Below are 23794 nucleotides of genomic sequence, written 5' to 3' on the forward strand. Positions count from 1 at the left end.
AATAAAATCTTTGATAGTCATACTATCTTACTTTGAGCACCATACATTTTCTCAAGATGTTCAGTAATAAATAGTGAGTATATGCTTTTAAAATTAGAATTCATGGTTGTCAAAACAACCCATATTATAGTAAAATAATATTTTAGATACTTCACAAGTACTGACTATTCCATCACTAATTTTATTGGACAATATTATTTCAATAGAATTATCATGTCCATGATAACTCTTTCATACATAAGAACAATTCTCAATGTATAGCCAATTTATTACTTTCAAGTATGCCATACGAAAGATGGACATATTTAAAAATTTAAAATATGAAAGTAAATAAGAAATCTATATTTCTAATAAAATTATTTAGAATCGTGAATGAGTACCTTGGTTGTCAAGTTGTTACTTATACCTATTCCAAATAAATATGATTAAATTGTATCACATACAATTATAATCCTAAATAATTATCTGGTTGTCAGACAATTATTTAACTGAATTATATTTTATACCCCTAGGTTGTCTAGGTTCAAGTATAAAATTAATTCTCCTTATACATCATTATATGCATAAATAAATTCTATCTTTGAGTACAAGTCTCCTAGTTGTCAGGTTGTTCCTTGTAAACAAGAGATAAATTTATTTTTTTGGCAAACTCCTAACTTTTAGGATTTATTTCAATTGTTAGAGAATTTCTACCAGTATTCATGGATTAAATTTTATACTCCTAGGTTGTCTAGGTAAATATAAAATTAAATCCCTAATACATCAAATGTATATACTGATTAGTATCTTGAAAATAAAACTCCTGGTTGTCAGGCCGTTCTTTATAATCAAGAATATTAGAAAAACTAATTTCTAAAATTATAGTGTTCAAAACACATAATCAAATCAAAATTTGATTTTTCATGTACTAACGTTTAGCATTAAAAAATTATCAAATCAAATTTGACCTTTATATATACACTTATATATATAAGAAACAAATAAAAGATATTTTGCATCTTATTCCTTTCATTGTAATCAAAATCACAATAAAATTTAATATATAAATAAAATCAAACGAAATATTTGATTATAAATATAACTTTTATATTAAAAAATGATAGTTTAATCACAATTAAATAATTAACATTGAAATAAATTAACTAATAATTTATTAGAAAACCATCTCAATTGAATAACTGCATCGCATGCTTAAAAAAATTTGAATTAATCCTATTAATTCACAAATTTAAGAAAATAGGAATAAAATTTAAACACAAAAAGTCAAAGCTCTGATACCACTGAAGGATTAACACACGCAGCGGAAGAAAATAAAGTAATCCTTAAAGATCTATTTTGTGCTTAAACTTTATTCCAATAATAAATATATAGTAGATCAGATCTAAATACCTGAGTACGCTCGTAAAAAATCTTTTTCTCCTTCGATAGTACGAAGGCGCTATGCGTATCCACACCGAGACCAATCTTTGCTGTCAACTCCTTGACCAATGGACATCTGATATAAATTGAGAAACCTCTTGCAACTCTTTGCACGCCATAAAATTCTTCTCCAAGAATTAGGCTCACATACATTTATGTGTGTAGAGGCAAAGGAATAAAACCCTTGTGTTTTATTCTCATCTCTTTCACATTCCTCTACTCTTGGCATACATATATATAGTATGAGATTTGTTACTGATTTTAAATTTGATTCTCAATTCAAATTTAAATCATATCTTTAAATTCCAAATCTGAATCCTTTAAATTTTATGAATCATATCATAACAATTTAAAACATAATCGATTTGGATCTTATCCAAATTTATAATTCAAATTCAGAAATAGAATAACTAATTATTCTCAAATCTCATTTAATATTCTCAATTATCATATTATTATTATATTCTTGGTGCTAGCAAAGAATATAATAATATTCCATTTTGAATTAATATAATTATTTATTTGATCAAATCAAAATAATAATTAAATAATTTTGTAGCAAAGATTAGAACACTCGTTAGTGTGTGACCCCATAGGTTCAATACCAAGCGGGTAGTAAATTAGTCATACTAAATTTACTAATCAAGGTTGGCGTCTAGCAACACTCCTCAACGACCCGATAGTATGAAATAACATATTTTTACTAAGAATCTTAGAAGAACAAAGTATAATTCCTTCCATCTTTCCAGCTCTTGGTTAACCTTTAGAGTATGGTTTAATTGTCAAACTCTAACTTGTTACCATTATTATAATGAATTGTGAATGACCTAAGAAACTCATTTCTTCATTCATTCAATCCCCTTGGCCAAGGTTTTATTCATCTCAGTCATTATAATCAGAGCTCAAACTCTTTACCGAGAGTTGACGGATTCCTTATTGACTAATCATTAATTCTACAAGTATTTAAATCATACCCAATATCCATTCAACTAGCACCCTAGGATATTAGGTGTCCGGAATCAAAGTATAATAAATACATTGTTAATTACTATGATAGTCGCAGGTCAAAGGAAACTCTATTACTATGTTCATCTTGAGAATATCCTATTGACAAATATACGGTAATTATAACCATTAGGAATTCTCAAAGTGAGTCAGTTCAATGGTCATATCTCTATATGCACCATCTATATATATAATTTAATAAATGAGATCTATTAATCTTCATCCAATGAAGACACTATATATATATATATATATATATATATATATATATATATATATATATATATTGGTCTTTCTGGATTATTAATGTCCTTTTTAATAATCTTATGACCAAGAACAATTTAGATTAAATTATAAAAGATTTATCTCTCAATATTATGATCACTATCACAATGATAAATCTCTAAATTTAATCAAGGACCTTATTATATTAATATTTTAATATAATAATAATAATAACAAATTATTTGACACGTGATTGATTGGATTGTGGTCATACTACTTATTCCCAACAATCTCCCACTTGCACGAGAGCCAATCATAATGGATTGGATCTTGGACACACTATTATCTCAATAAAATGTAAATTGTTCGGAATTTAAATTGCTATAATGTAAATACTGGGAAGGTAAAGTGCAATAAAAGTAAATTGCAAGAATATAAAGAAAGCAATGTAAATAAGCATTAATTGAAAGTAATTAACAAAAAAAGGAAATACAAGAATAAAGAAAGATCATTGGGGTACAGAGATATTGAATTCTTTGGATCAAATAGCTTTTTATTTTCACTTCAATCATGTAATCATTGATCTCTTGGAAAATCATAAGTTATTAAATTCCAATGTCTTGGTAATTCAATCTCTCTTAACTTGATCAATTGTCAATGTCTTGATCTAATTGCTCATGAGAAGAGATGAATATTGGTCTCTGATTTAAAGTCACACAATTTTATGAATCAAGTTATGGATTGATTACATGTCACATATCAATCCCAAACCCAAATTCAGAAGAATTGGGAGAAAGCTCTTCAAACTCAATTCCATGATCCCTCTTTCAAGTTTTTATAGAGTTCAAGTGAGATTCAAATTATCTCTCAGTAGATTTGAATCCTTGGAATGAAGAACGAAAATTATTTCTAAAGAAGCAAATGAAAGATGAATTGAAAATAAAGAGTAAATCATAATTGATCCATTAAATTCAATAGAGCTCTTTTCCCCGATGAAGAAGGAAATTAGCCACTCATGGCTGACAAAATGTGAAAGGTAAGAATAGGAGAAGAGTGGAGGAAGAAATTCGAGAGTTAGATTCCCCAAAGTAGTGTGCCCTTCATCCTCTATTTACAACCTATCTAAATTACAAATTCAAATGAAATTCAAATTATATTAAATTGAAGATTAAATTGAATTTGGGCTTGATATAGGAGAGTGGAGTAATGAATGAGGAAAATTGAAGTTGAGGTTCAATGACATTTGCTTCTCAAAGACTACCCAATTCTGTTTACTTGCCGTGGCATGCCAAGTAATGGCCGTGGGATGCCTGCAACATTGCTCCAATTTTATGGCCCAAATGATGCTTCTGTTTTGCTTAAGCGTAGGACGTCATCAAAACTAGCATGGGACGTGAAACGGGGGTCATGCGTATGCATGGGACATGCGTACATGATATTGTTGAAATCACTACTTGTGCATATGCATGGGGCATGCCGCATGCCTACGCATGTTTTCACCTATTTGAACAATTGTGCGTACGCATGAGGTATAGTATACGTACGCACGAATGCCGTGGGACGCCAACTCCTCCACGTTGGACGATAAAGCTTTCAGGCCTAAATGTTGATATTGAAAAAGTGTATCTTAAGTCTTTAAAAGTGTGTCCTTCCTTCTAAAGCGTGTCCTTAGCTTGCTCCTTTATTTTTTTGATTCTTATTTCATTTTCTACACTTATTAAAGTACAAAACAACTCCAAAGAGCATTGATCAAGGCACCAAAAGTCTCAATTAAAGCAAGGAAAGTCTATATCTTGAATTTAAGAAAAGAAATGCTAAGAACATAGATTAAAAACATGAAATTTCTAATAAAAATACTAAATCACTACCACTATTTAAAGAAATAATAACTAGAAACTACTAAAAATGCGCATGCATCAATTAATAAATAGAATCATGATTTAATTATTTAAAAAAATATTAATTTTGAGTTAATTTTATAACTATCAATATAAATTTTTTTATACTAATATCTAATTATATTTTTATATATAGAGAGAAAAAAATTATTTTTAAATAACAAGTATGTAAATTAATTATTTTACTTTGTGCAACAGATTTAATATTTAATCAAATATAAAAAGATACACTTTAAATTCTTTTAAAATTTAGATAATGAATATTAAAATTAATTATTAATAAAAAATTAAGCTCTTTCATGTACAAATAATAATTAAAAATTTTATTATTTGATTTTTTTATATATAGAAATTTTAATCTTCTTAGTCGACAGAACTTTTGTCTCCTATAATCTTTTGGTAAAAATAATTTGATTTTATAAATATTTTATGTCATAATCTATAATATTAAAACAAAGTCAACGTAGTTTTATATTACGAGTAAAAATATTAGTTGTTATTAAAAGTTTAAATAAAACCTTAATTAAATGGCAGTTTGATCACTTCTAAAGAAGCATAATAGAGTTAAATGAAGTCACCAAAAAAAATAAGAGTTAAATGAAATCATTTTGAGTGCCACTCCTTTTCCCTCGTCTACAAATGAATCCAAATCAATTTGATCAAATTCAGTTCCACCCAAAGTTCTTGATTATGAGAAAAATAAGCTTTAGACGTGATGACATATATGATAAACACACAGAAAAACGAGGTGGAGTTCTCCAAGTCCAACCACATTGATTAGTGTCACAAGCCGGAATAACCGGAATCATCAAAATATTGATTGATGAACGTGTCAATACTTCAGATCTCTTTTTATTGGTTTCCATCAAAGTGCTTTAACGAATTCACAGTTTCACACTGTAAAAGATACACCTTATAAAGAGAGACGCACAAGTCATCACTAAATGGAAAAGTGATGTTAAGGTAAAGTTTGGAAGACTATTTTGGCGCCAAAGTTTCTAAGAAGTTGTATTGCAGTTTCACTATAAATAGTATCATGATTCACGTTGGTTTTCCACTACCAAACACCAAAACACTCCCTCAAAGCATTTCATAGATTGCACTACTTACTCTTCTCATAATCATAGCTAGTGATCACAGATTCATAGTGATCAATAGAGTCACTGTCTGCAATGAAGCTGGTTCAAGCAGTCATGTTGTTTTTGGTGATATCAATCATCCATTATTGCACGTGTCTCAATCTCTGTCTCGATGATCAGAGGTCCTTGTTGCAGCAATTCAAGAACAATCTCACCTTCGACCATCAACATTCCATCAAGGTGAAGATATGGAATGAGAGTATTGCATGCTGTGATTGGAGTGGCGTAACTTGTGATCATGACGCTCATGTTATTGCTCTTGATTTGAGTGACGAAGGCATCCAAGGTGCATTGGGCAATTGAAGCAGCCTTTTCAGTCTCCAACATCTTCAGTTCTTGAATTTGGCTTTGAATGGCTTCAATTCTCCCATTCCATCCACATTCAACAAATTGAAGAACCTAACTTATTTGAACTTGGCATGTGCTGGCTTTGTGGGACAAGTTCCAATCGAGATTTCTCAACTTACAAGGTTGGTTACTCTGGATCTTTCAAGTATTTATAAAATTTCGAAACTTGAGATTCCATATTATTCTAGAATGTCGTTTACTCTTAGTTTCTCAAGATTTTTGGGTAAGAAGTCGAAACTTGAGAGTCCAAATTTTGAAAAGCTTGGTCAAAACCTCACAAGTATTAGGCAACTGTACTTGGATGGGGTATCAAGTGAGCATGACAAAGTGTGGGTTAATGGGAACATTTCCTCAAGAGATCTTCCAGGTTACAACTTTGTCATCTATTGACATCTCATATAATCAAGACCTCCATGGTTCCTTTCTGGATTTTCCACTCAATTGATCTCTCCATACCATAATATAGTAAGTCACACAAAATTTTCTGGAAGACTTCCTCTTTCTATTGGGAACATGGTGCAATTATCAACATTAGATCTTTCTAGTTCCAACTTCAGTGGACCACTTCCCAGCTCATTTTCAAAAATCACAGAGCTTAAGGAAATGGATTTATCGGATAACAACTTCATTGGTCCAATTCCATCACTAGGCAAAGCCAAAAAGCTTGCCTACATAGACCTTTCATATAATGGTCTAAGTGGTTCACTTTCATCAGCTCAACTTGAAGGACTGCAAAGTCTTTCCGTAATTGGCTTGAGTTACAATTCCATCAGTGGTACCATCCCTTGGTATCTTTTCATGCTCCCATCATTCGAGGTGGTTGACCTTTCTCATAATCAATTTGATAAATGGGAAGGGTTCAGAGATGTGTTTTCCTCTAAGCTAGTTCACTTTGGAGGTCTGAATCAAAGTTCCATAATTGACTTGAGTTACAATTCCATTAGTGGCAGCATCCCTTCATCTCTTTTTGTGCTCCCATCGTTGTGGAAGCTTTACCTTTCCAACAATCAATTTAGTAAATTAGAAGAGTTCACAAATGTGTCTTCTTCTATGCTGGGCACCCTTGATTTGAGTTGCAATAATCTATCAGGGTTATACCAACATCTATCATTCAACTTAGTGGACTTACTGAACTTTATCTTTCCGGAAACAGTTCAAGGGGCCAATGCTGCTAGATGCACTAATGAAACTTAACAGTTTATTGGTTCTAGACCTTTCATTCAATGACATAGATGATGTTAGTGTTACCCATGTTGAACTTTCCTCTTCTTCAAAAATAACCAATCTAAAGCTAGCATTCTGCAAGTTGAAAACTTTCCCAGGTTTTTTGAGCTACCAATCTACACTAATTTATCTGAACCTCTCAAATAACCAGATTCAAGGATCAATACCCAACTGGATTTGGAGTTTACATACTCTTTACACTCTTGATGTCTCTTACAATTTTCTAACTAATTTGGGAGGGCCATTGCAGAACCATTCTTCTTATGTGGCCCACATTTACCTCCAATTGCAAGGCCCAATCCCAGGTTTTCTTCATTATATTACTATTGTGGATTACTCAAACAATAATTTTAGCTCTGTTATTCCAACAGACATCGGTTATTACATGTCTAGGACATATTATTTTTCTCTAGCAAACAATAATATTGATGGCAGCATCCCTCATTCTTTGTGCAATGCTCTAATGCTTGAAGTTCTTGATCTTTCTCATAACAAAATATCTGGTGAAGTTCCCCAATGTTTGATGAAACTAGGTAAGACTCTTGGGGTATTGAATCTGGGGAGTAACAAGCTGACAGGCCATATTCCCAATACATTTCCAAGTTTTTGTGCTCTACATTTCTCACTCATTGCACTGCCTTAGAGGTATTAGATGTTGGTAGAAATAAACTTGCTGGTGCCTTTCCTTGCTTTCTAAGTTACATATCCACACTTCGTGTCCTGATTTTGCAGAACAATAAGTTTCATGGTCGAATGGTATGTCCAAAAGACAGTTGTGTTTGGAACACCTCACAGATTGTTGATGTGGCTTTTAACCTCTTTAGTGGTGAACTACCTGTCAAATGGTTCATAGGCTGGAAGAAGATGATATCTAATGATGCTGGAGAAAACTCAAAGCTAAGCCATATCCAATTTGGTGGTGATAACAACCATGCAGTATATTATCAGGATTCAATAACATTCACAAGCAGAGGTAAACAAATGGAGTTGGTTAAAATTAATTGAATAATCATGTGTGTGCTTGTTTTTGGTTTCGGTCTGTACTAAGCATTAATAATTATGTTTTTGTGCTTTGTTTCTTTTTCTAAAATAATATCACAACACATAATCTTGTTTAGACTTCAGAGGCTGAAGTTTCCCAGCTAACATAAAGTGCTCCATTGCAAGGGATTTTATATACATTGAATTGGGATTTTCTTTTGAGATTGAAACTATATTTTTGCCAATTTAGTGGAGGGAAAAACACAGAAATGTAAGATGCATGAATCACTAGTTATTGCATTAAGTTATATGTTTTTGAATACCTTTAAATAGTTCACAATTTTATATTGCACTAAGTAAGATGATGCATATCTTAAGATGTGGTAGTGTATATTGTTATATACACTGCAATTGGCTCTGATTTTTCACAAACGGCAAAGGCATGATATGTTTGTCCAAATTAGAGTATGTATTCTTTCTCATTCTTGGCCTAATTCCACATTTCAGGCAATAAAGATGTAAGATTCTGAGCAATAACAGTAACAAAATTTATAAACTTTTTTTTATACCATTGTATTCTATTTCTTATGGTATTAGTGTCTATTACTAGTTAATGTACAACAATGGAGTTCCATTAGCAAAGTTTTATAAACAATTAAATCAAATTGATATATATACACTGCCAAGTATTTTACTGGTCAATTTGATTTCTTCTCCTCCTTTTTTTGCCTCCTCATCCTCTTTCATTATCATCGTCGTCGTCGTCTTCATCTTCTTCTCTTATATATGTTTAAAATAAATAAAATATCTTTTAAAAAAATTGACTAGTACTAACCGAAAAAAATCATTTCCTTAGCATTACTCTATTTTTGATATGATTGTGTTGATCTTCATCTATAGAATTTCCCTTTTGGCAGTTTCTCTTGAATTGTTGGACAACTTTTTCCTAATATTTTACCCTGAAGAATTGCATTTGTTTTTTCAACTTTGAAGAGAAAGAAACGGTATACCAAAAATAAAAAATAAAAACAAAGTAACAAGAAGCTTTCCCAAATACAATTATCAGTTAGCACAGGGTTTGTCTTACATTGACTCACTAATCAAACAAATAACCAGTAAGACGGTGAACAAATATGAAGCAGTCTATTTTAATATCCAGAGCTATGTAAGAAAATATCTTTAACATTTTCACTTCAAAGTATTAACGAGTTGAAGTGTCAATTATATGAACCAGTACATAGTTGACTCTGCAGTCCACTCATCATGAAAGAGTTACATTTCCACAAAAACTACGCGAGTTTTCAACACTTGGCTTCAGAAGAAAACACCATTTACATTCTCTTTTTATAGCTTAAAACTTTTACTTGGAAGTGCATGCGTTATTACTCAGTTGATATCTGCAATGAAAATCCAAGAATTCTTATCTTTTTTGGTGATATCAATCTGTGTGGTTACTGACCTTTGTGTTGAAGATGATGAGCAATCATTGCTGTTGCAATTGAAGAACAGCCTTACTTTCAACAGTGAAAGTTCAAGCAAACTGAAGGTGTGGAATCAAAGTGTTGCTTGCTGCAATTGGAGTGGTGTTACTTGTAATGATGAGGGACATGTTATTGGTCTTGATCTCAGTGGAGAATCAATCACTGGAGGATTCAACAATTTGAGCAGCCTATTCGATCTTCAACATCTCCAGAGCTTACATTTGGAAAATAATAATTTCGGTTCTATGATTCCTTCAACATTCAACAAATTGAAGAATTTAAATTACCTGAATTTGTCATATGCTGGCTTTGTGGGGCAGATTCCAATAGAGATTTCTCAGCTGACAAGATTGGTGACTCTTGATATCTCAAGTCGTGCCGATTTGACAGGTGAAGAAGAGCTGAAACTTGAGAAGCCAAATCTAGGAATGCTTGTCCGCAATCTCAGCAGGATTAGAAAATTGTATCTGGATGGTGTAACTATGACATCTCAGGGAGAGGAATGGTGCAATTCTTTGCTGTTTCTGCCCAACCTGCAAGAATTGAGCATGTCAAGTTGCAATCTCTCAGGACCCATTGATGCTTCCCTGGCAAGTCTTGAGAATCTCTCGGTCATTCGTCTTGATCACAACTATTTATCATCTACAGTGCCAGAAACCTTTGCCAATTTGAAGAATTTGACCACCCTTAGCCTTTCTTCATGTGGGTTAATTGGAACGTTTCCACAAAAGATCTTCCAGGTTAGAACACTGTCATCCATTGACATATCATACAATTCTAACCTTCAAGGTGTCTTTCCATCCTTCCAACTGAGTGGAGCTCTTCATACTTTAATAGTAAGTGAAACGAGCTTCTCTGGAACACTTCCTAGTTCACTATCAAACCTCAAAGGCCTCAGTTACTTGGATTTGTCACTTAACAACTTCACTGGTCCAATCCCATCTTTTGGAATGGCGAGAAAGCTTTCCTACATAGATCTTTCTCGTAATAATTTTAGTGGGTCAATTCCATCATCTGCTCACTTTGAAAGACTACAAAATCTCATCAGCATCAAACTGGGTTACAATTCCATCAGTGGAAGAATTCCTTCATCTCTTTTTAGACTCCCATTACTGCAGAAGATTCAACTTTCCAACAACCAATTTGGTCAATTGGATGAACTCAAGAATGTTTCTTCCTCTAAATTAAATATTCTTGATTTAAGTAGCAACAACATATCAGGTCCAATACCAGCATCCCTCTTCCAGCTCACAGGACTCTCTATCCTCCGACTTCCTTCAAACAAGTTCAATGGTTTGATGCAGCTAAATAAGTTTTTGGAGCTCAGAAATTTGACCACACTGGACCTTTCGTACAATAACTTGTCGGTCAATGTGAATATCAACCTGTCTTCCATTCCAAGCATCAGCACTCTAAAATTGGCATCCTGCAGTTTGAAAGTTATCCCTGGTTTCTTGAGGTACCAGTCTAAATTAACCACTCTAGATCTCTCAAGCAACCAAATTCAAGGAGCAGTGCCCAACTGGATCTGGAAACTGGATAGTCTTGAAAGCCTTAATATGTCTCGCAATTATCTGACTAGTTTGGAAGGGCCTTTACAGAATCTTAGTTCCAATTTAATATTCCTTGACCTTCATAGCAATCAACTACTGGGGCCAGCTCCTGTTTTTCCCAAATCTGCTGCCTATGTTGATTACTCAAACAATAATTTTAGCTCCCTTATCGCACTTGAAACTGGTTACCTGTCTGGCACAATTTATCTCTCTCTTGCAAACAATAGATTCCGTGGCAGCATCCCTTATTCCATCTGCAATGCCTCTAGTCTTCAAGTTCTTGATTTTTCCCATAACAACATTTCAGGCACAATTCCCTATTGTTTAATAAGATTAAGTCAGATGCTTGGGGTGCTGAATCTGCGCCAGAACAATCTCTCAGGCCTTATCCCGGATAAGTTTCCAGCATCTTGTGCTCTGAGGACTCTTGATCTCCATGGAAATAAATTAGAAGGGCATATTCCAAAATCTGTTGGTAATTGCACAACACTAGAGGTGTTGGACCTTGGGAACAATCAAATTACCGATGGATTTCCATGTTCATTGAAGAACATATCCACTCTTCGTGTGCTCGTATTGCGAAAAAACAACTTCTATGGCAACATTGGATGTCCAAAAGACAATGACACATGGCAAATGCTTCAAATTGTTGATTTGGCCTTTAACAGTTTCAATGGTATGCTACCTGCAAAATGCTTCAGAACATGGGAGGTTATGATGCATGATGAAGACAAGGCTGATTCTGGGGTAAATCATCTCCAATTTGAGGTACTTAAATTTCGACAGATATATTATCAGGATTCGGTAACAGTTGCAAGCAAAGGTCTAACGATGGAGTTAGTTAAGATTCTAACTGTCTTCACTTCGATCGACTTTTCATCCAACCATTTCCAAGGAGAAATACCGAAAGAACTGTTTGACTTCAAAGCACTCTATGTGCTTAACTTATCGAACAATGCTCTTTCTGGCCAGATTCCATCTTCTATAGGGAATTTGAAACAGCTTGAGTCACTAGACCTGTCAAAGAACTCATTACAAGGAGAAATTTCCACTGAGCTTGCAAGTTTGAATTTCCTTTCAGTCCTGAATCTCTCCTTCAATCAGCTGCAAGGAAAAATCCCCACAGGTACCCAAATCCAATCATTTCTCAACACTTCCTTCGTTGGTAATAAAGGATTATGTGGACCCCCTTTGACTGCAAACTGCAGTGCTACTCATGACACATTCAGTTCAGTTGGGAAGCAAGATTCTGCAATTGATTGGAATTTTATTAGTGTGGAAGTTGGTTTCATTTTTGGCCTTGCTGTTGTCATTGGTCCCATCTTGTTTTGTAAGAAATGGAAGCTCAAGTATTGGCAATTTCTGGACAGAGTTCTTTGTTGGATCTTTCCTCATCTGAGTTTGGAGTATGAAAGGCATGGAGGCCAAAGTTACAAAGTTCTGGTATGGAGGAGGTACTAGTCATATTATTTAGTATCTATAATTGTTGATGATGCTATTGATGCATGAGCAGCAAAAATAATTGTGGGATATGTTATATTTTACTTGTTTTCACTTTTAGCTTTATTTCATGTATGTACTATACTATTAAAAAATCATGTGTCCTTGTTGTACTTCAGTTACCCATGCTAATGCAAATAGTTCCATTGATAAACTCAGTGAATTTTTATGAGATTGGAACCATGATTTTGTCTCTTGCTCTCTGTAAGCCATGGAGAATGTCCTGCTAGATAAGATGCTTTATTGTATGAATAATGCACTGGAGGGGAAGACATAAAACTCTGAGATGGATGCATTATAAGTTACTGTAGAAAGTTATGTTTAGTTTTAATGATTATGTTTGAACTTGTCGGGTATTTGGATAGAGAAATTCTTTTTTATAATTTTAGCCATTATTTGGTCATCAACTCATCATAAATACTAAATGATCGTTTATCTATTTATCTATTTATCTATCTATTTATTTATCTATTCTTAATATATAAAAGTAGATACATAAGCATGCACCACATTACTTTTGAGACATTTCTTTCCTCCTACTAATGCCATGTCAACAATATTACTTACTTGGCACAACTTTAGAATCAACCACTCTATTCTTGCCAAATCAACTACTATTTCCAAATCAGCAAAAAAAATAAAATATACAAATAAAAAACTAAAAAATAGAATCCAATAAATTTGTAACCTCCAAATACATTGAATTCATATTCCTATATTTATTATATCTTACCGTTATAAACAACACAATAAATTTATAACCGCAACAATTAATTTATAAATTAAAAGTTTAAAAAATGAAAATTATATTTTATTATTATAATTATGTTTATTATAATCATTTTAATTTTTGCCAATGAGTTATACCTCAAATAGCATAGTCTCCCATATTGGTCGCGAGTTCGAGTCTCTGTATCTTTGGTAAAAAAAAATCATTTTAATTTTTAGAAGTAACACTAAGTACAAATAACTATTATTGTAGTTTTTACTTATTATTAAAAATAAATTCTATTTTATTTTACCAATATAAATTTTGAAAAGAATATTTGAAAACTAAAAAAAAAACAAATTTATTAAAAGAGTATCAAAACGAAACCAAAAAATATATGATATTAGACATACATTTTCATATTAGATACATTTGTAGTATATAAGATGCATCATGCATGCATGTTTACCTCAAAACACTAATTAACTATTTTCTTTTTTTACTAAAAATGTTTAACTTTTAGCTTTTGTCGCGTATATTTGTACATATAAGATGCATCATGCATGGATACAAATCTAATTATATAATTATTACAATAATTATGTTGACCGCAACTCTATAAGTTTAGGCCATTGACTACGTTAATTGCATTGCCAACTTTAGAATAATTATTATTTGGCACAACTTTAGAATCAACCACTCAATTCTTGCCAAATCAACTATTATTTTTAAATCAGCAAAAAAACAAAATATACAAATAAAAAACTAAAAAATAGAATCCAATAAATTTGTAACTTCCAAATACATTGAATTCATATTCCTATATTTATTATATCTTACCGTTATAAACAATACAATAAATTTATAACCATAACAATTAATTTATTAATTTTTATAAATAACTCACCAAAGGTAATAAACATCCATATTACAAATGTCATAATAATATTATTAATCATAATAAATTTTACATTATAAGTATTTAAATTCTATACCATTTAAACTACATATATAAGTCTCTTATCACTATTCCTTCACATAACATCAAATTTAGCACAAAAAATTTATTTTCGAACTGCATATCTCAAACTTACTCAATAGAGTATCATTCTTTCAGAGCAAAACGATTAGATCTAATGGCCATGCAATGAGAATCTGATGATCAGGTATGACAAAAAAAAAAAATCACAACATGCATCATACATTCATACTTCCTCAAATATCATATATCCAATGATAACATAAATTGAATATTGGAATAGGAAAAGATCTTCACAATTTTAACAACTATAAACGAAATTGATGACAAATTAGGATGGAACTGTGTTAAATGTAAAAAGTGTCCGAAGAAAGCATATATAAAAAAAGAAACAACTACATTTGTGGCACATATAATCAAACACCATAATATCCAACAATAAGATAACTCTATATACTTTTCATAATCTCATCTATCAAATTATTAGTTGTTAGCCCAATACTTATTTTAGGTTTAGAATTCAATTAAAGGTTTTAGATCAAAGTGTTACAACAACTTTTGTACTATTTGATGGCGACGGAAAAAACTTATTGGGCACAACTGCTTTAAATCTAATGACATTTCAGAAAAATAATGACATTGAAGCACCACCCCATCAAGAGATTAAGGAGAAAGAAAACCATACAAATTCAAGACACATCTTCGGAAGAAGAACATACATACAAAGATGGAACCAAATAACACAATAAAAAGTGCATCAAATTCAACAATTCATAAAGAACATATCTTCACAAGAACCTACGACAAAAAGAAGAAAGCACAAACTCTAACAACCAACAAAAAAAGGAGGACGAGCGCCATATAAGATGACTAAGTCCATCAACTAAAACAAATGCAAAAATTAAACCACCAAATAAAAATGTTTAAAAATGTTTACAACTCCCATTCAAATCTTTTGTATTACAAATTATTTAAAATAAAATACCTTTTAATTTAACTTCAATTTACACATATTTAATTTATTTCTCAAAACATAACAATTTTTAATATTTATTATATACTATCATTAATTTACCGTCCCGCGCATCGCGTGGGTCTCATTCTAGTAATATATAAAAGTTGATACCAACTCTCTCCACAATGAATTTAAGCCATCTTTTCTTTGCTAATGATGCCACATCAGCAATTTTAATGACTTGGCAAAAGATGAAAATCAACCAATCACTATTTAGTAAAATGTTTTAAAAAAATTAAAACAAAAAACTCTTATATATTATTATCTAATTGAAACATCAAGTACTAATTAAATACAATAAATATACATTAAAAATGTCATAATAATAATAATAATTATAAAAAATTTCAATTACAAATATTCAAATTCTACAACTTATACATATTAAGACTCTTACTACTCTTCATTCCTTAATCTCTCATATTAATTGTAAAACCCGGTCAAACCGTAATTAATTAAATAATAAATTAAATAGAAGCGAATATGGTTAGAAAATTTAGCAATCGAAATTTGATAATTTAAATATGATATTTGGACTCAGTGAATTTTTTTGAGTCGGAAAACATAGTTTTCGGAATAAAAATGCGCACTGAAAATTTGACCGGCAGTACCGGCTGCGATCTGTCCGGTACTGTGGCTGAGAAAATTAATTAGAAGTGAATAATTTTAAGAAATAAGAATTTATAATTTGGGAAGATAGGAATATTTAAAATGCGATTTAAAACTCTAATATTAAAGGTTTTGGCCCAAAATTAGACCAACGGACAAAAATAAGTGAACCGGACCTAAGTGAGTCCAATATCCAACATATATAAATATTAATTATGAGTATTTCAGCTCATTTACCCTAAAAAAAGGGGTTTGGGACGCTGAAATGGGAAAAAGAGAAAGAAGAGAGAAAATCCTATTTCCATCAAATTTCAAATCACCATAACTTTTGATCCGAAACTCCGATTGACGAGCCGTTTGCGGCTACGCATCGCTCTTCTCATCCTCTACAATTTTATCTAAGTTTTGTAGTGAGTATTCTATTCATCTCTGCTCAGTTTTCGAAATTCCCTACTGTTATGCGTTCTTAGGTAGTTAGTGTTAAAATCTTATGATTTTGGTTGTTTAGGGATACTCTAATACGGATTCTAAGTGGGTTCTATCTCTATTTCATATGGACTGAGGTAAGAAGTACTCAAACCGCTGTGATTTATCAATTTCATGAACCCTAGGTTGATTATAAGTGTGAAAATTGATTATGTTAGAGTATTGGGTAATTTTTGTGCACAATTGGAAGATTGATATTGCTTGAGGAGCTTTGGTGAGGCTTGAAGTTAAGGATTGGTGGAGACTCAAGAAAAAATTTAATTATTTTGGCTACAAGAGGTATGGTTTAAGTTTTATTTAAGTACCATGTGGTGTGATGAGAATTCCTAGGCTAGATGTCCCTAGGATTAAGTTTGGATTGTGTGAATAGTTGGCATTAATATGCATAGTTGATATGTAATGTAAATTAATGATTGAGTTGAGAATCGTGTGAATTTGTATGTTTGGCGTGTTGAGGATTTAATGAATTGGATAATGAATATTGGTTTGGGGAATATACATTTGAGTTGTGAATTTGGGCCGGAGACCGTGAATATTGGGCCGGAGGCCGGAAAAAGGTAAGAAAGGTAAGTTGATGTATGTATTGTATAATGATATAAGGGATTGGATAGATCTTTGACATTGAATGTGTGAATAATTGGTTTGATTATTGAATAATAAAGTTTGAGGAATTGAGGTGTGGAATTTGATAGTTTTGGGTAAAATTGTGTAGATGAGGTAGGTTTGGTTTTAATTGAGTGTAATTATGTGAATATGGTTGGGTTGTGGTCATTTGGATGAGTAGAAATGAAGTTGCCTTGTGAACATTGGAAAAATTGGTGATTTCTAGTTTTGGGTAAAAACTGATTTTTGACCAACTTTGGCGGTCCGTAACTCGGTCCTCGGAGTTTGAAATTCTTCAAAATTGGATTTTTATGGAAGTTTATTCAACGATCTTTCCAACGGTTCAGAAATGATTGAAAAATAAATTTTGTAAAAGAAGTTATGTGTGTTGGAAGTTTGGGGTTTGAAAATGTAATTCTGCAGCTTTTAACTTAGTAAAAATTTTGGAAAATTGTGCTTCCACGCACACACGTGGCCGACGCGCATGCGTCAGTCTCAAAATTTACTCACCCACGCGTGCGCCTAACCGACGCTTACGCGTCGCTACACGGATGCGTATGCCTCGTAGAAAATCCAGAGAGTTGTGCGGGTATTATGCTGGTTTTGTGCGAGACACACAAAACGCACCCACGCGTACGCGTGGCTGATGCGCACGCGTCACTCTGCTTTTCTGACTTCCACGCGTGCGCATGGGCGACACTCACGCGTCACTCTACTTTTCAGCCTTCTACGCATGAGCGTGGGCAACGCGCACATGTGACCTTGTTTTCGGCAGAAATCGATTTTTGAGTTTTAAAGCCGAATTCCAGACTTCTAAACCTTCATTTTCATCTTTTAAGCCCTAAATTTTTATAGTATGCCTAATAATGAAAAGAAGTTAGGACATGTGATAACTTGTGGATGAAGTAAAGTGAGAACCAATGATGAATGATGAGTAATGATAATTGTATGAGTTGCTAAGGATGGAGGTGAAAGTACTGTGTACAGTATGAGTCAGATGACTGTGATAAGAATTGAATTATGGATGAGTATGTATATGTATATAATTAATGACTAAATGTGGTAAGGGAATAATTATGGAACATGTTGAATGTGATGTGTGACCCCGGGTAGTAGGCAGTGGCGTTGTCCACTTGCTTCGGGTATGAGATGGGAAGAAGGATTATGATAAATGAGTTTAATTATAGAGTTTTGAATGAATGTATGTTTGAGATGCCTGGGTAGTAGCAAGGGTTGTGGTTCCTCCCACTTGCTCCAGGTCAGAGATTGTGATGCCTGGGTAGTAACAAGGGTTGTGGTTCGTCCCACTTGCTCCAAGTCAGAGATTGTGATGCTTGGGTAATAGCAAGGGTTGTGGTTAGTCCCACTTGCTCCAGGTCAGAGATTGTGATGCCTGGGTAGTAGCGGCAGTAGTGGTGATTCCACTCGCTCCAGGTTGAACTTTTAAACACTTGCCTGGGTAGATATAGTGGAGTGATTCCACTTGCTCTGGGATGTGGTGAGATACACCTGCCTGGGTAGATGCAGTGGAGTAATTCCACTTACTCTGGGATGTGGTGAGATATACCTGCCTGGGTAGATGCAGTGGCGTTGATTCCACTTGTTCCGGGTTTGATTTGCAACTCTTGGGGTAGATGCAGTGGTTAGCCCCCACTTGCTTCCAGTCGAGGTTGATTTGAGATTTGTGAAACTATCTGAGTTTCGGATTTTCTTGGGTAGATGCAGTGGGTCGACTCCACTTGCTTCAGGTTGAGATCCGAGATTCTACTGACCCTATGTCGTAAGTGTGGCCGGACACTGTGAAAGTTCCGGATGAGCTCGCCCCCGTGGATAAACACCACTGTGGGTGTTGTGTGATTATGATTATGATTGTGAATAACTGGAGTTGGGGATGCACGACAGAGGGACCGTCCAATGGTTAGCTAGCAGGACTTGTCGGGTTGGCTTTATATCTGACAGATGAGACTCATCAGCCATAGGGCAAGCATACATCATTTGCATATGTTTGAATTGTTTGGGTTTGCCTATTTATTTTGGATTGCTATATCATATATGTTATGTTACCTGATTATGTGCTACTTGTTCTACTTGTACCTTATTGTGTATTACTTGCTTGTATTGCTTGTGTTTGTACAATTGAGAGGTCCCTCATGCTGGTGTCGGTTGACGCTGGGGGCTGTTCTTGATGAGATGAGTTGATGACGTAATTGAATAATGATGATGATTATTGAATGAGATAATTTGAGCTCCCTGGGTAGACGCAGTGAAGTGATTTCACTTGCTCCAGGTAGAGAATGAGATAATTTGCGCTCCCTGGGTAGACGAAGTGAAGTGATTTCACTTGCTCCAGGTGAGGATATGAGGTAACGATATAGAATTGCTGAGACAGAATGGCTGGGGATAGTTTCGTTTATAATTCTGATTGTGAATCGTCGGAGAGTTAGAAAGTTGGGAAGCATGAGGAATATGAATCAGATTTAGCATTTCTTTATGACAGTTTCCTATTTATGGATTAGCGAGAACATAGGATGAGTGTTTGGTGAAAGGAAGTTTAGGATGCTTAGTGAGTTTTTATTACAATGCATTGTATTTATTTGGCACTTTTACCGTACTGGGAACCCATGGGTCGGGGGTTCTCATTCCGTATATATCTCTTGTTTTTCAGATACAGGTCCAGGTGCTCAGAGGTGAGCTGTGTTCATCTGAGAGATGACGAAGATCTTTATATTCTCTACTTTATATTTTACTTAGAATATCTCCACCTTTATTTTGAAAAGCTTGTATTAAGTATTGAATTCTTTTGAACTTGCCTGTAAAGGCTCTTATGTTTATTTTGGGAGAGATTAGGAGATAATGTTGTCACTACTTTTATACTGTACCCTAACCGGCCTAAACTTCGCGGGTCGCGACTAGTGGCTATTTACTTATGTTATATATCTATATATTGTCCTTCTCTTATTCTTTTTTATGACTTTATCCTTATAACGCTTTCGACTTCACGCTTTATCTTTTAGTTGTCGATGCGTGAGTGATACGACTTCGCGATTTTATTTTTACTCTTTTCAGGCTTCTCAATAAATACTCTTTTCAATTTTACTTATAATTATGTATTAAAAATCTACCTGAGAGTCGTACCACCGTAATATCATTGACTTATGACTCGAGCATAAGGATTTGAATATTAGGGTGTTACATTATGGTATCAGAGCAGTTCGTCCTCGTGAGCCTGAGGGATAGAACTGCTTATGCTTCAATGGATACTCTGATTCTGTGCCTGTGCTAGTTAGGGTATCTAACCGATACATCTAGCATGAAGTTCATGAGTGTACCTTTGGTAATTTGAAGACTTAACTTGAGATATTGAGTCTGATCACCTCGATATCGCTTGTCTAGTGTGGACAAGATCCGAATGGTGTCTCATAGACATGAATGAAGCAATCAGAAAGTGGAATTCCCAAGAACGTACCGGTGAGGGGACGACGTGATAGGAATCTTGGTAGTGGTATATATGAGAATGGTGTGTTGATTTTGGATTGATGAGTGGAACACTTGGAGGTGGATAGTTGCTTGAACAATTTGTTTAATTAGGTTTGAGTTGATTGGAGTCTGATGATTTAGGGCAGAAGGGGCTTGTAATTGATATTGAAATAGTTGGATTTAAATGGGAATAAAAGTTTGTGAAAATCAAACACTTGTGTAGAAATTAGAGGATGATAAATGGTTAGGCAGCAGATATTATGGGTTTTAAATGATTAGGTAATGTGAGTATAGAGATCAAGGATTTCTAAGAGGATGCGATTAAGTCTCACGATGAGCGTAAGCATTATTTCTGTCAGGTTGAGAAAGTTTAGAAGTGGGCCTAGGTTTTGTGATTCAATAGGGGAATATGACATGGATTCATGATTGGATTCTTGGTGGTTAATAATCAGAGTGACACAGCCGAAGCTTGCTGGAGCATTAACATGGTATAGTAATAATAAAGAAATGATCGTTGATGCGTAATTGGGTTTAAATGATGAGTGAGTGCAAGTCGTCATGTTTGAGAGATGAGTACTATGATATTTGGCCATGGTGATCTTGGATTTAGATTGAGATTTATAATGATTGGTTTTGAAAGACGAATTTGAAAACTATTAAATTGAAATGCTGATGTTGTACTGAGATTGGTTTGAGGGAACCCGTGACGGGTGGTAAACTCCAATTTTTAGGGGAGGTGCTGTCGAAATTTCCTAAGAATTTGAAAGAGTGTTGGTTATGATTTTGAAAATGATTTTTGATTTGAGTAACTTTAACAAAAGAAATGTGTTTCGAATGCTTTTATAAATTATTAAAGAAGATGGGATTCTTATAATTTTGTTAACTTGTTATTTCAAACTCATTTGATTTCTAAAAACGAAGAGATTTGTGATTAATTAGTCAAAGACTTTAAAACAGCAATTTATATATGAATTCGAGGGTTTGGGAATAAGAAAGTAAGTCTAGAGGTTACGCTTGGAGTTGAGCTGTAATTAGTGGTAATTAGCTTGACAGAGAGAGAGAGGATAAGGATGGAGTGTGATTAAGGTATGGTGCTGATTTTTGGTTGATTATAGTGATGTGGGATGATGACTATGATTAATGATGACGGTGATATTATTGATGACATAATTTGAGATTTGATAAGATGTGAGTTAATGAGATGATGAAAGTAATGCACGAGGCTGTTGGTCAGCGTTGGGCGAATGATCGAGATCCTCGGAGATAGAGGAATCAGAGCGCGACAACGGAAGCGCGCAGAGTAAAAAGACCTTAGGACTACTATGCGTTGGATATAAAGGCAGACTACGCTCACGTACTTATGGTGGCGGATGGAATTTTCGAGGACGAAAATTTCTGTTAGGGGAGTAGAATGTAAAATCCAGTCAAACCGTAATTAATTAAATAATAAATTAAATAGGAGCGAATATGGTTAGAAAATTTAGCAATCGGAATTTGATAATTTAAATATAATATTTGGACTCAGTGAATTTTTCTGAGTCGGAAAACATAGCTTTCGGAATAAAAATGCGCACTGAAAATTTGATCAGCAGTACCGGTTGTGATCTATCCAGTACTGTGGCTGAGAAAATTAATTAGAAGTGAATAATTTTAATAAATAAGAATTTATAATTTGGGAAGATAGAAATATTTAAAATACGATTTAAAACTCTAATATTAAAGGTTTTGGCCCAAAATTGGGCTAACGGACAAAAATAAGTGAACTGGGCCCAAGTGAGCCTAAGACCCAACATATATAAATATTAGTTATGAGTATTTCAGCTCATTTACCCTAAAGAAATGGGGAAGAGAGGAAGAAGAGAGAAAATCATATCTTCATCAAATTTCAAATCACCATAACTTTTTATCCGGAACTCCGATTGACGAGCCGTTTGCAGCCACGCATCGCTCTTCTCATTCTCTACAATTTTATCTAAGTTTTGTGGTGAGTATTCTATTCATCTCTGCCCAATTTTTGAAATTTCTACTGTTACGCATTTTTGGGTAGTTAGTATTAAAATCTTGTGATTTTGGTTGTTTAGGGATACTCTAACATGGATTCTAAGTGGGTTCTATCCCTATTTCATATGATATGAGGTAAGAAGTACTCAAATCCTTGTGATTTATCAATTTCATGAACCCTAGGTTGATTATAAGTGTGAAAATTGATTATGTTAAAATATTGGGTGATTTTGGTGCACAATTGGAAGATTGATATTGCTTGAGGAGCTTTGGTGAGGCTTGGAGTTAAGGATTGGTGGAGACTCTCAAGAAGAAATTCAATTATTTTGGCTACAAGAGGTACAGTTTAAGTTTCATTTAAGTACCATGTGGTGTGATGAGAAGTCCTAGGCTAGATGCCCCTAGGATTAAGTTTGGATTGTGTGAATGGTTGGTACTAATATGCATAGTTGATATGTAATGTAAATTAATTATTGAGTTGAAAATTGTATGAATTTGTATGTTTGGTGTGTTGAGGATTTGATGAATTGGATAATGAATATTGGTTTGTGGAATATGCATTTAAATTGTGAATTTGGGCTGGAGGCCATGAATCTTGGGCCGGAGGCCGGAAAGAGGTAAGGAAGGTAAGTGATGTGTGTATTGTGTGATGTCATATGAGATTGAATGGATATTGAATATTGAGTGTGTGAATAAATGAGAGAAATGTGGAATAATAAGAAATTAGGAATTTAGGAGTGAGAGGTGACGAAATTGAATTGAATTGTGTAGATGAGGTAGGTTTGGTTTTGGTCGAGTGTAATTATGTGAATATGGTTGGGTTGTGGTCATTTGAATGAGTGAAAATGAATTTGGCTTGTGAACATGTGGTAACTTGTGGATGAAGTAAAGTGAGAACCAATGATGAATGATGAGTAATGATAATTGTATGAGTTACTAAGGATGAAGGTGAAAGTACTGTGTACAGTATGAGCCGGATGACTGTGATAAGAATTGAATTATGGATGAGTATGTATATGTATATGATTAATGACTAAATGTGGTAAGGGAATAATGATGGAACATGTTGAATGTGATGTGTGACCCCGGGTAGTAGGCAGTGGCGTTGTCCACTTGCTCTGGGTATGAGATGGGAAGAAGGA

The 23794-nt window shown here is 33.7% G+C and overlaps 2 protein-coding genes across 2 annotated transcripts; both read left to right on the forward strand.

Annotated features, from left to right (window-relative positions):
• Window positions 1-6547: 6547 nt before the first annotated feature.
• Window positions 6548-8769, forward strand: LOC112730440 (receptor-like protein 53). The gene is made up of 5 exons (XM_029291106.2): window positions 6548-7072; window positions 7188-7356; window positions 7630-7791; window positions 7902-8231; window positions 8747-8769. Exons 1-5 carry the CDS (start codon window positions 6548-6550, stop codon window positions 8767-8769), a joined length of 1209 nt encoding a protein of 402 aa, XP_029146939.2.
• Window positions 8770-9561: 792 nt separating this feature from the next.
• Window positions 9562-12931, forward strand: LOC140177101 (receptor-like protein 7). The gene has a single exon (XM_072209614.1). The coding sequence runs from the start codon at window positions 9642-9644 to the stop codon at window positions 12732-12734; it is 3093 nt and encodes a 1030-aa protein (XP_072065715.1). The 5' UTR covers window positions 9562-9641; the 3' UTR covers window positions 12735-12931.
• The last annotated feature ends 10863 nt before the right edge of the window (window positions 12932-23794 follow it).

The sequence above is a fragment of the Arachis hypogaea genome, chromosome 12 (assembly GCF_003086295.3).
Source record: "Arachis hypogaea cultivar Tifrunner chromosome 12, arahy.Tifrunner.gnm2.J5K5, whole genome shotgun sequence".
NCBI classification, from domain to species: Eukaryota; Viridiplantae; Streptophyta; class Magnoliopsida; order Fabales; family Fabaceae; genus Arachis; species Arachis hypogaea.

Excerpts from the sequence above, each read along its gene's own strand:
- LOC112730440 (XM_029291106.2), top strand. The coding sequence starts at position 6,548 with ATGGTGCAATTATCAACATTAGATCTTTCTAGTTCCAACTTCAGTGGA. Across the intron at positions 7,073-7,187 it reads AATTAGAAGAGTTCACAAAT|TTCAAGGGGCCAATGCTGCT; the intron begins GTGTCTTCTTCT and ends TTCCGGAAACAG. Across the intron at positions 8,232-8,746 it reads AATAACATTCACAAGCAGAG|GCAATAAAGATGTAAGATTC; the intron begins GTAAACAAATGG and ends TCCACATTTCAG.
- LOC140177101 (XM_072209614.1), top strand. The coding sequence starts at position 9,642 with ATGAAAATCCAAGAATTCTTATCTTTTTTGGTGATATCAATCTGTGTG.